This window comes from Musa acuminata, chromosome BXJ3-6, assembly GCF_036884655.1.
Source record: "Musa acuminata AAA Group cultivar baxijiao chromosome BXJ3-6, Cavendish_Baxijiao_AAA, whole genome shotgun sequence".
In the NCBI taxonomy this organism is placed as follows: domain Eukaryota; kingdom Viridiplantae; phylum Streptophyta; class Magnoliopsida; order Zingiberales; family Musaceae; genus Musa; species Musa acuminata.
In genome coordinates this window covers 330,255-343,108 of record NC_088354.1, presented here as the reverse complement: position 1 = coordinate 343,108, position 12,854 = coordinate 330,255, and the positions used below count along the sequence as shown (strand labels likewise).

The 12,854-nt window shown below is 41.4% G+C and overlaps 2 protein-coding genes across 3 annotated transcripts; one reads left to right on the top strand and one right to left on the bottom strand.

Annotated features, from left to right (window-relative positions):
* Positions 1 to 456: 456 nt before the first annotated feature.
* LOC103971016 (transcription factor bHLH130) lies at positions 457 to 2,638 on the bottom strand. Of its 2 annotated transcripts, XM_009384941.3 has the most exons (6): positions 1,640 to 2,637; positions 1,294 to 1,562; positions 1,107 to 1,220; positions 967 to 1,032; positions 834 to 902; positions 457 to 759 (listed from the first exon to the last, which is right to left on the bottom strand). In XM_009384941.3, the coding sequence occupies exons 1-6, from the start codon at positions 2,190 to 2,192 to the stop codon at positions 697 to 699; spliced, it is 1,134 nt and encodes a 377-aa protein (XP_009383216.2). In that variant the 5' UTR covers positions 2,193 to 2,637; the 3' UTR covers positions 457 to 696. The 2 variants fall into 2 exon arrangements, with proteins under 2 accessions (XP_009383216.2, XP_009383213.2); XM_009384938.3 differs by having other exon boundaries at positions 457 to 902; positions 1,640 to 2,638.
* A 5,256-nt stretch (positions 2,639 to 7,894) lies between these two features.
* Positions 7,895 to 11,098, top strand: LOC103971135 (disease resistance protein RGA2-like). The gene is made up of 2 exons (XM_065155338.1): positions 7,895 to 9,109; positions 10,313 to 11,098. Exons 1-2 carry the CDS (start codon positions 7,895 to 7,897, stop codon positions 11,096 to 11,098), a joined length of 2,001 nt encoding a protein of 666 aa, XP_065011410.1.
* The last annotated feature ends 1,756 nt before the right edge of the window (positions 11,099 to 12,854 follow it).

Below are 12,854 nucleotides of genomic sequence, written 5' to 3'. Positions count from 1 at the left end.
ATCAGTCACTGTCTGAGTTATAGAAGTGATGGCTTGATCGGTTCGGATTATTAGAAATATAGCATCTAACTCTTTTATTTTTTATCAATGTGAAATTATTCTTTGATTTTTTTTTTGTATATGAATATTTATTTAGATTTAGATTGAATTAATCCTTGATCAACGTGATTTTTTTATTTTTATTATGATTTTTTATATCATAATAAAAAAATGTTTTTAAAAATATTAATTAAATTAATTGATAAAAATTTTAAGAATTTATTATAAGACGAATCTATCTTCTGATCTTTCAGCCAGTGAATTTTGGAGGAAGGATGCGAGAGGGAGAGAGAGAGAGAGAGAGAATCGTGACCCTTCCGCCATACATGCGAGATGGATACAGCTGCTCTCATCTCCTCTTTCCTCTCTTGCTCTCTCTCTCTCTCTCTCTCTCTCTCATCCCATCTTCTTTCGACAGAGAAAGAAATCATGTTGTACTTTGATTCAGCCCGAAGGTACGTCCACAACTTCCACAGCTAAAAAGGCAATAAAAAGGAAACACAAGACAAGTCTACCAAAAAAAGAACTCCTCCTTCTGTATCCATCCTCTTGTCGATGATTCCCATACCATTTTCGGCAAGAACATTGTGGATCTCCCCTCCAACTGAATCCGCCATTGCCAAGAACATTGTTGAGCTCTGATTGAATGAACCACCACTAACTATGCGACTGCTGTTTCCCGGATGAACAGGCACAGCTTTCCCGGCTGTCCGCCAGTGTCTTCCACAACAACAAACAATCCAATTAACATTCACAAGAACTACAATACCAGCAAACCTTTGCAGACGCAGTACCTTCACTTGCTTCTGCAGATCTTTGATGTATCCGATGGCCAAATCTAACATGTCGGCTGTGTTCGTTTGCTGCAAGTGGAAATGAACATTAGAGTGCTGCAACAACGTGAATTGCTGTTGCAGCAGGTGATACCTTGTCCATGTTCGGCACGAGTTCCTGCAGCTTCCTCATCCTCTCGCTGATTCTGGTCCTCCTCACCTGAGAGAGAAGAAGAATTCCATCAGTGAGTAGTTATGGAGGTGAGAAGAGGAAGAAGAAGAAGAGCAGATTACCCTCTCGGCTATACTTCGAGGATGAGTTGCACAGCCGCGCTTGGCTCGGATCTTGCAGGGGACAGCATCCTGGAACGCCAAGTATCCTGCGGCATGATTCCTCGCCTCTCCAATCTGTTCCGAGGTGGAGAACGACGATGATGCGTCTCATGGACAGGAGGGACAGAGGGAGGTCAAGAGGAGTTACCTGAAGCTCCGCAGGATTAAGCGCATCAGTCGTCGTCTTCCCTCCGTCGTCTCTGCCCGAGAACAAGGAGGAGGTGTCCCAAGTGTTTGTTGGAAATCCCGGCATGTAGCACCTGCCTCCGCTGCTCTCTTCGGGGCTGCTGCCACCGATGACCTCGGAGATCTGCGACATCATGGAGTTTTGCCTCGACGAGAAGCTTATCTGGTTCCTTAGCCTGTCTGCTTCATCCTCGTTGCGGAAACCAGCCACCCCTCTCAGCATAGGATATCCTACAGAAGAGCAGAATGAAGAGCGAAAGAATAGGGAGTCTTCAGATGTTGAAGAAGACAGGGAAGTGATTGCGTACCATCCTCCACGCTCAGGTGAGAGAAGAGACCACCAGGAGAGCTGCTGTGCCGTGGGTGGGTGGAGGAGCTGTCCGCGTCTCCGTTTTTAATCTGCTCCGTCTCCATCGCCATCGAGCTCACATGTTGCTGCTTCTGCAGCTGGTGAAACATGATCTGCGAGGAGAAAGCTGCCGGTGGCGGATGGGGCGGCGTGAACTGAGGGCTCCTCTGGCTTATGGCTGCACCACCGCCACTACCGGGAGGCTTGTCGCGGATCTGGAGATCCGGGGCTAGTAATCTGGCGAACAAGGTCTCGGTCTCAGGGCACGAGGTTCTCTCAGGAAGGAAGTCGTCGCAGAGTTCTCCGAGCATCGAGCTCGGGGCCGATCGATAGCGGAGGAGGCCGGAGCTCATCTGCTGCTGCTGCTGTTCCTCCTCCTCCTGGTGGTGGTGGCCACCGTAAGGATTGATGTTGGAGCTGGATTCCTGCTTCCGGTGGCCGTCGAAAGGAGCTGCGCTTGGATATGGGAGATTGAGATCCTTCGACACCGGCAACGACGGTGATCTGTACATCACTTCCTCCCCTTCTCTCCACTAAATCTACAGCAAAAGGCACGGCCTTTTCTCCTCCTTTCCTAACTGTACTATTCTGACAAGATCTCGATCTATTAATCTCTCTCTCTCTCTCTCTCTCTCTCTCTCTTCAAAGAACAGATCTTTCAACCGGAATCCCTCAGAACAGGGACGAAGACACAACCAACTCTCACACGATTCCACAAGCTATTCAAATCTCCCCAACCCCGACACTATGTCTACCAAAAAAATCTCTTTTTTATAGGAAACATAAGGAGGAAAGAAATAGAAAGAAATGAATCATAATAATAAAACAAATAAAAATCGTTTCTTTCACGGCTCGTCTCCTCCTCCACCTCTAAACCTCCAGATTACTCCAGTACTCGACGTCGAGGACCACCGAAAAGATCCCTTTCCCTCTCCATCTCTCCCTCTCTCCCTTCCTCCATCTCAAGCTCTTATCGTCTCTCATATTGTTTATTCTATTTGCCTTTATAGTTGTTTATTCGGCTCGACGTCGTCTCCGCAGCTTTCTTTAAAGCGCAAGCGAGTGGCAGCCGTTGCAGCGACGTCCCACACACGCACACGCACACGCACACGCTCGTTTCCTCGCCGTCAATCCTAATTGACGGAGATACCCTTTCTACCAAGAGCCCCTCCGATTGCTTCCCCGCCGCGGGTCCCACTTGTTCATGTAGGGCCCATAGGTATCGACCAATGGAAACTGATCCTTGTTTGTTTCATCGCTTGCCAAGGATTCGGTAGCAAGCATCCTCGCGACCACGTCACCCACGGCCATCGGGCAATCCCACGGACGACGTAACCAAAATGCCCTCGCGGCGACACAGGTTTAAATGGTCCGACTACGTGGGTGGAGTCTTCTCCGTGTTGATCTTGTCCACTCTTACAGGAATAGTTTTAGCTACGACAGGCGTGTGGCCCGCCTACAGCGCCTTTCTTTTAGCTATTTTAGGCCGGTTTTGGTGGGCGTCCTTTAAACTGTTTATGTCATCGAGCTAGATACCCTATCTACAAGAGGCTCCTCCTATTGCATCCTGGCCGCGGGGCCCGCATTCCTCTGTAGGGCCTCAAGATGTGAGCCAATGGAAAATGGCCCTTCTTTGTTTGGTCGCTTGGCAGATAATACAGTAGCAACCACCCCCGTGCGACCACGTCACCTGCCCCATCGGGCTTTCTCACGGACGCGGGCTTAAACGGTTCCCGCCACATGGGTGGAGTCTTCTTCGTGTTGATCTTGTCGACTACGAGAGGAACAGGTTGTCTATGACGTGCGCGCTGCCTCATCCTAACCGTCGGATCCCAAGCGGACACATCCAACGTCTGAGAGAATCCGGGACTACGGTAGCTCTCTTCCATCAGAGAAAGACTTCATCAACTAAGATCACAAGGAAATAGAGGATGGGCCAACCCCTCTCCCTGTCTTTCTTCGAATCACACACCTTGAGTGGTCCATTTATTAGTCATTCGAGCCAATGAGATTGTTTGTAACGTTGTTATTACACATAAAAATAATAATAATCTTGTTTTAAGGAATAGCTTTGTGGAGGTAGCCAATCGTAGCTTGTCTTGGTTCAGTGTTAGATGCATAGGGGGATGTTGACACGTGATCAAGTCAAAGCTTAATCCTCATCTTTTCTTGCTTGTCTTCACCCAGCAGCACACAAAGTCATAGTTAATAGGACATGGTAAAAGGATTATTTATAAGCATTCCGGCTGTACGCAGCTTCACATACTATTTAAAGCACCAAACAATAATACGTTAATAATCTTTCCTTGATACAGTTAAAGAGAGATTTAGATTCCAAACCTCACATTTGGGTTAGGGTTAGTTACAATATCTAGAAATCGCCCACCTTTAGATCTTAGCTATGGATATCGATTTGATTCCGTCGAACTGCATGTTTAATTTTTTGTTGAAAAATAAATATACTCGATTTTATAATATAAATTGTGTTAATAATATAAAATATAGTGAGAGAAAATTATAGGATGTTAGAAACCATGAACTAGTCAGCTACCCACACATAGGATGTTAGAAACCATGAACTAGGTAGGATAAGGTCAACCTAAATCAAAGTTGGTGTTAGAATCTCCAAGCAGCCGCAACGGTCTTCGAACACATCAGAATATTAATTGCATGCAGCTCATCGCTCTCAGAAGCTGCCGCATCCGTTGGGGTGCAGTCGTGAACCATGTTAGTCCACGCAGCCCTGCAAGCCTCGAGGCATTTAAAAGGGTCTTATAATATGATAACGTGCTCATCTTGCAGCCATCATGGCCTTCGACTTTGACCATATGTGGATCAGCAATGGGTTGACCTCAGAGTTAGGGTTCCATAGTGAAGATGATGATTTCATTAGCATGGGGAGTTCAGTTGGTGGGGTGTTAACTTCGTGGCTCGCCTTGCACACACACATATCGTGAAGATTTCGGATAGATTATATTTTGGAGAACAATAAGTAGATGTTTCGGTGCTTTATGGATTCAACAATTCAGTCTTAACAGTGTTTTGTTTGAAAATAAGCTTTTGTCATCTTTTTAATTTTCCAGCATCCATCAAAAATTCTTTTAAAGATTCTTTGTCACGAACAGATCGCATCAGCTGAAATAATCCACTTGTTAAAATTTTAAATTATTATTTTAAAAATATTTGTATTCAAATGTTTATATATACTGATTTAGCTATTATAAAATTTTTCAATTTTTTTTTCATTTACTTAAATATTATATTAATTTAAAAATATTATAATTTTTTCTATTCAAGAACTCCCGAATCAACATAATCTAGGCTCGGACGATTAATTCATAATCATCTATGGATATCCTATAATAATACTAGAATCTCTTATCAATTTCTTGATATATATATGAGACTAAATTAAGTGGTGATAGTCAATATTGATAGTTTCATAGTCCCATCCATGGATAATTTTTTATCATGTTTAATGCTAAATAATCGAATATTATTTATTACGATTTGTCTCGATAAGTGTCTCATTACTATCGATGAAAATACTTATATTCAAAAAAATAATCACATTTACTATGTAAACCTGATTGTCATGAATTATCTAGTATATTAATTTTAGGTAGTAGTATTTAACTTTAGTTTTCATGAATTTTAGATACTAGCATGCAGCATTAATTCCTATCCTTATTTTTCCTGATTGTAGAGGAATAGATTTAGTGGGCCTGTCATCGAAACATTAGCCCAATATGCTTTTGGGTCGGCCTATTAATTGCAGCCTTAATCCGGTCTAAACCTTGCCGTCGAACACCGTAGGGTGTCTCCGCCGGCGTCTCTTCCCATTACTTGTTCATCAGCGACGAGTATGGCTCCGATTTCCTCGAAGGCGATCGCCGCGGACGAGGGGAGGCGGGGGGGGTGGTGGAGAGGCTTCGAAAACTGTCTTGGCTACTCTAGTAAAAGTCTGTTAGTTGATCTTAAAAAGCGACTTTCGACCTATATGGTTTTATCTTTTCATCCATCTTGTTAATGTCATGTTAATTAACCGATTAGTAACTCTGTCAACTCAGCTGAATGGTTTTGGTTTACTTTTTGATTGTTGATAGTAAGATGAATTCCGTCTTCATTACTCATCCTTTGTTAATGTTGTCATGTTAATTAACCCTCAACTTGTTCTTAACGGCTTCTACTAATAAGGGCACGCTCAACTACTAACATATTCCATATCAGCTTCTATTTTAATTATTAGGTAAACTTTCGAAGTTGTATAACGTCGTCCATCTAAACTAGTGCTCATTCTGGCTTCCAATCTCCCTCCCTCTCAAGAAATGTAACTACTCTTTGCAATTGTCTGTTCATCTATACTCAATTGATCATCACCATAAGACCGGACATTTAGGATATGAATCCTACTGATTAAGTAGGAGGAATAAAACACATAGTTCAGCAGGATGTATCCAAACCGAATCAGTAAACTCATAAACAATGTTGGTAAGTTGCATACTGATTAAGTCCGTCCGTCCGTCCATCTTATTGACAGAAATTGATTGTCTTTGATTGTTATCTAACCAAAGTATACTATTAAGAGTGTAGGAGACACTTGCTTTGTGCACAGTTAAGTGAAATGTCTAATAGACATGAAGATTGACATATCTAAAGAATAAGATTAGCATCAATACATTTCTTTATACCTATCTTTCCGTTGTGGCATGCTTAAGATAAAGGTTAGGATTCGAAGCCAAAAAGAAGTGTGGAGAGTGATGAAAGGGCTTCATAATTAAGGCTGATTCCAAGAGTGTGCATTGATGACAAAGGCTGATTCCAAGAGTGTGATGGATGACATGCTGGAGATAAAGATTCTAATTGGAAGCTAAAAGGCAGTGTCGAGAGTGACGAAAGGGCTTCATCTTACGATAATTGGTTGCGTGCTTTGATGATTCTAAGATTTTTTCGTCTTTACACTTTAATGACATTTCTGTGGCCATATACATCTAATAGAAAAAAACAAAAAAAAAGAGTACTATTTAAGCTTTAGATAAAAGGTTATAATAACTGCATTTGAATTACTTTGAAATGATAGAGGAATCTCCATATTTACTAATAAACAATTAGAAAACTTGCCATATAGCTCTCTCATTTTCTTTTTCTTGTTTTGACTCAAACTTTTCTACTTTGTTTAATAATGTGTGACTATTTTTAATTTTCATCTTGCACATGAAATATTTTCCCAACAAAGGTTATTATGTTGCTCGAGACAATGATTAGTCGTTCATAGAGAAAAAAAGAAAAAAACTAATACGGATTTGTTTGACATAATATAATTTAAAACTATATGATAAATACTAAGCCCTCTCCTGATGATGATGGCATAAATTTTTGTTTACTCTAATCTTAATGCTTAGATCAAAAGTTAGAAAATGCTTAATGATTATTACAAGGAGGGTCGAATCATATTCTCATTTTATTAAGACTTAGTTCATGCATTAAAATAGTATTAATTAAAAAAAATTGACGACCAATATCAACTACCCATCATGAGTTTGGTACAATTTATTGATAGACTAGACTTTTAGAATTTAATCAAATCCGTGATTGTCATATTTTCTATAATCTGACTATCATTTTGATTGTTGCATCGTTTCGGACAAAGGTGAAAATAAGAATTGAGTGCTGGTTTGGGAAAGTTTCAAGTATGCATACTCTAAAATAATATACAACGTATAAACAAATGAAAGAAAAAGGAAAAGAGTGAGTAAGAGAGGCACGACCTTCAAGATAGGAATAACAAAGCGCAAGAGGAACGACAAGGAACAATCAAAACTTCTCTAACAAGGAAGGATTATTCTATGAATTGTTGACATGGATTGTGTTTGTCACTTTGTCGGTTAAAGTAACGTCCGGTCCAACCATCTCTTTTATAGCTGCTAGCATTTCATGCTTGGGCACGAAGATTAGGATCGAAAATAAAAAAGAATTATGACGTGTGAGGAAAGTGCTTTATTTAGAGGAGGCTTACCATTGATTCCAAGACTGCGGGTGGCATTTACTTTAAAGAGTAGCCACAACACTAATAATAATAAAAAGTAGAAGAAGAATCGTGATCCAATAAACCAAGTATAGATAGATGCTCATCATCAATCACAATATATATATATCTCTAGCGCTCTCACCCCCACCTCACGCAACCAAAAACATCAAAGGCAGGAGCGAAAGCATGGCAGGAGTGGATTTGCGGCATGTACTCTTGGATTTGCTGCCATCGTCTGATATGACGAAGCGATGTCGAGAACTAGGTATCCAACATCATCTGCAGAAGATTATTCCTGACCTTTGGGCCATCAATGCAGTCATTCGGGACGCGACGATGCGGGCGTGGGCGCAGCCAGAGACGATGCGGACGGCGGACGTGGAGATGTGGATGGCGGATGCGGGTGCAGCCATTGCGGACGTCCAAAACCTGCTCGACCGGATCTTGGAGTGGCCGGGGAGGGCAACGGCAACGTCGAATCCCTTGTTGCGCTCCTTCCTCAGCATCCGAGTGGCTTTTCGTCTTTCTATTCTGCACGAGTTCAAGGAGATGGGGCTCAGGTTGAAGGAGCTCGTCCTTAGGGGGTCTGCCTTGGACCTCCGGAAGGAGATGATGGATGCCATGGATCCATGCGATGAAGAGTACTCCTATGTCCTAGGAGATGAAGTGGTGGGAAGAGATGAGGACAGAGATAATATTATAGAGATCATTCAGCAGAATCAATCATCCAGCAACGGTGAGCCCTTCGTCATTGTCATCCATGATGAATCGTCGTCTCCATCTTATCCATCCATGGGGAAGACAACCCTGGCTCGGATGATTTACCACCACCCCTGGGTGCGCCAACATTTCCATCATCGAATCTGGGTGGACGTTTTCATCGACTTATCTTTCGATCAACTAAGCATCGGGAGACAATTTGCAAGATGTATCACGGGAGAATCGTGCGACCATCTGCAATCACACCAAGCTATCTGGCTACTTGTGAATGAACGGCTCGGCCAAAGAAGATACTTGCTCATCTTGAATGACATATACTATAGTTATTGGGAAGAGGGGTTGAAAGACAAATGGGATCAACTCAAGCACAACCTATTGCATGTGGGTGGAATCGGAAGTACAGTGATCATCACCACCAACCATATGCAGCCTATAGATATATTTGGGTCCAGAGACTACTCGTTGGATGGCCTATCAGAGGATGCTTGGATAAAATTGTTCATGAGAGACACATTCATTGGATCAGCGCAGGACAAAGCGAACACTTGTACCATAAATTTTCTACTTCAATTTGCGGAGCAACAATACCAAACACTTAAGGGTGAAACAATTAGTGGCAAAAAACTTGATGGCTCTCCCTTGCTGGCAAAGACGTTGGGCTCAATATTCAGGTACACTGAGGTAAGTCGATGGCAAGAAGTAGCATATGATTTGTCTTGTCACTCAGATGTTTGGCGTCCTTACTCAAATGTTAAACACCATCAGCATTTTAAATTAATGAGCCTCCAAAATCTTTCAACTAAACTTGCACGATTACAACTCTATGGCTCATTGTGCAATTTAGGTCGGCCTAGTTATTTAAAGGAAGATTACATGCTTATGATGATCGCTGAAGACCTTATGCTACAACAATCATTTGATGTTGAGAAGATGAATCGATTGATCAATGAAATTGAGTTAGAATTTGAAACGTTGGGCTCAGATTACTATACGAGGACAACGATTGGTCAAGATTCAATAAGAATCCCAGAACAATGTTGCCATCTATGTTTAGTTGTCGATTCTGATGATGCATTCACGTTTCCAACCGCCTTATCAGCAGGGGTCACAAAGAGATTAAGAACTTTGATTTTGCAAACGGAGGAAGAGATGGCTCAAAACGATCAAAAGTGTCAAATCAAAGAGATCCCAGCAGCCATGTTTATAAATCTGGTACGCTTACGGATATTACATTTATCACATTGTAGGATCCAACAATTACCTAATACGATTGCCAAGTTGGTTAGCCTGAGATACCTCAACCTTTCCTACACTGAGATTCAAGCACTTCCTAAATATTTCTTCAACCTTCAAAATTTGAAGATCTTAAAGTTGGCTCATTGTGAAAAATTTCAGAAATTATCCAAATCGATCCACAAACTCAAGAATTTATTGATTTTAAAATTAGCTTATTGTCAAAAGCTTCGGATGCTTCCCGAGTCGATCATCACCCTTACAAATTTACAAGAGTTAGACGTTGAAGGGTGTCAATGGTTGGTGAAATTACCCGAAGGATTGGATAGCATGAAAAAATTGACGATACTAAATGTGGAAAAATGTGTATCCTTGACTCGATTGCCCCATGGAATAGGGCAATTGACTAACCTCCAAAAGTTATTAATGCATGCTATAGCTGATAGTCTCACAAGTATCATCCTAGAATTACAGAGTTTAACAAATCTTAAAGAACTTCGTCTAAAAAAACTTGATGGACTATCAAGCGCGGAGGATGCTCGAGCCTTGAAGCTCAAGGATAAAATATTCCTCAAGTGTTTGGCACTATGTTGGGAGTGGTGTGATATGGAAGTTGCATTAGTTTCTGATGCAACATTATTACATGAGCAGGTATTGGAAGACCTTCAGCCTAACCTAGCTTTAGAGAAATTAGAAATTGTTTCTTATATGGGGAAGAAACTCCCGAGCTGGATGGTGTGCAAAGAAGGAAATCTAAGGCATTTAAGAGAGATCAAGCTCGTCAATCTCAGGAAATGTGAAAGGCTACCACCGCTTGGACAACTATCATACCTTAAGACTGTTGAGATAAGTGGCATGGATTCAATTAGTGCAGTGGATGATGCATTTTACGGTGATGGTAATGGTGACACATTTCCTAGATTGGAAACACTCATTTTCTCAGAAATGCCTCTGCTGGAGAGATGGCCCAAGGCAAAAGGTGAAGGTGACGTGTTCCCGGTACTTAGAACGTTGATACTAATCCAGTGTCCAAAATTCAAGGAATTGCATGTGCGACCATCAACAACAAGGGAATTCCTTATACTTGAACTATGGTTGAATAATGACAAGTTGCTGACCTCTGAATTTGTAGGTTGGCAGAACCTTAAAGATGTCAGAGTGTTGGAGATAACGGGGTGTGAAGAGCTGAGGTGCTTACCACAGGGTATCAAGTATCTCAAGAACCTTTCCGATTTGTATATTATCCGATGCAACAATTTGATCTCTTTTCCGGATTGGTTGGCAGAACTCCCGAGTCTTGATCCGTGGGAAGAACACAGAATTCCTTTCGACCTGATTGTACGAGATTGCGCCATGCTGTCATTCATTCCCGAGAGGCTCAAACCATCGCCCCATTTTCGCATGAATATCAAAGGCTGTCCAAAGTTGGGGGTCTAACCGGCAAAGCATATTGTCCATCCGTCTTCTTCATCGATTTGCAAGTGTGTGTGTGTGTGTGTTGACCCAAGTGAAGTCATCCATCCATGGGAGGCAATCCTTCTTAATCTAATAATGTATGCCCTCCAACTCTCTCTCTCTCTCTCTCTCTCTGGTATAATAACCTTTGGTCGATGCTAGAGTGATATTTGTGCTTCAGGTATAGGTCGAGTAGTGCTTTTGAGAGGGGATTGTATTTTGGTTTGCATCTCACTTCCACATTTGCTCTGCTATGATAGTATTGGTTTGCATCTCACTTCCACATCTGCTCTGCTCTGATAGTATTGGTTTGCATCTCACTGCCACATTTGCTCTGCTCTGATAGTATTGGTTTGCATCTCACTTCCACATTTGCTCTGCTCTGATAGTATTGGTTTGCATCTCACTGCCACATTTGCTCTGCTCTGATAGTATTGGTTTACATCTCACTTCCACATTTGCTCTGCTCTGATAGTATTGGTTTGCATCTCACTGCCACATTTGCTCTGCTCTGATAGTATTGGTTTGCATCTCACTTCCACATTTGCTCTGCTCTGATAGTATTGGTTTGCATCTCACTGCCACATTTGCTCTGCTCTGATAGTATTGGTTTACATCTCACTTCCACATTTGCTCTGCTCTGATAGTATTGGTTTGCATCTCACTGCCACATTTGCTCTGCTCTGATAGTATTGGTTTGCATCTCACTTCCACATTTGCTCTGCTCTGATAGTATTGGTTTGCATCTCACTTCCACATTTGCTTTGCTCTGATAGTATTGGTTTGCATCTCACTGCCACATTGGCTCTGCTCTGATAGTATTGGTTTACATCTCACTTCCACATTTGCTCTGCTCTGATAGTATTGGTTTGCATCTCACTGCCACATTTGCTCTGCTCTGATAGTATTGGTTTGCATCTCACTTCCACATTTGCTCTGCTCTGATAGTATTGGTTTGCATCTCACTGCCACATTTGCTCTGCTCTGATAGTATTGGTTTGCATCTCACTTCCACATTTGCTCTGCTCTGATAGTATTGGTTTGCATCTCACCGCCACATTGGCTCTGCTCTGATAGTATTGGTTTACATCTCACTTCCACATTTGCTCTGCTATGATAGTATTGGTTTGCATCTCACTGCCACATTTGCTCTGCTCTGATAGTATTGGTTTGCAACTCACTTCCACATTTGCTCTGCTCTGATAGTATTGGTTTGCATCTCACTGCCACGTTTGCTCTGCTCTGATAGTATTGGTTTACATCTCACTTCAATCATTTTTTGACGTAAGCAAGTACGTAATTTGCCGTTTCTAAGATTGCATGCAAGACTAATATGAACTTACTAACCTAACACAATAAAAATGTAGTAAAATAATTAATCTTCATACTTCCCTTTCGATCAGAATGCTGCGGCTACATAACTACTTGCTTAAAAAATAAAGAAAGATATTAAAGTAATTTAAAACTGATTGGAATTTGGCCCAAATAAATAGTAAAGAACAATGAAAATTAAGATTTTTTTTTAAAAAATAATTCACGGTGACCAAATCAACTTACAAGATGTTAGATGAGGTGTAGTGGATGGGAACATTTTAGACATACTCCTAGCAATATATGTAAAAGTAAATTGGTTATGCACTACAGAAATTATAGTGCATAAGTCCGTCCATCTTAAACAAAAGAATGAGATTATTATCTAACGAAATTGATTGTCTGGTAGAATTATTTTTTGTGTTTT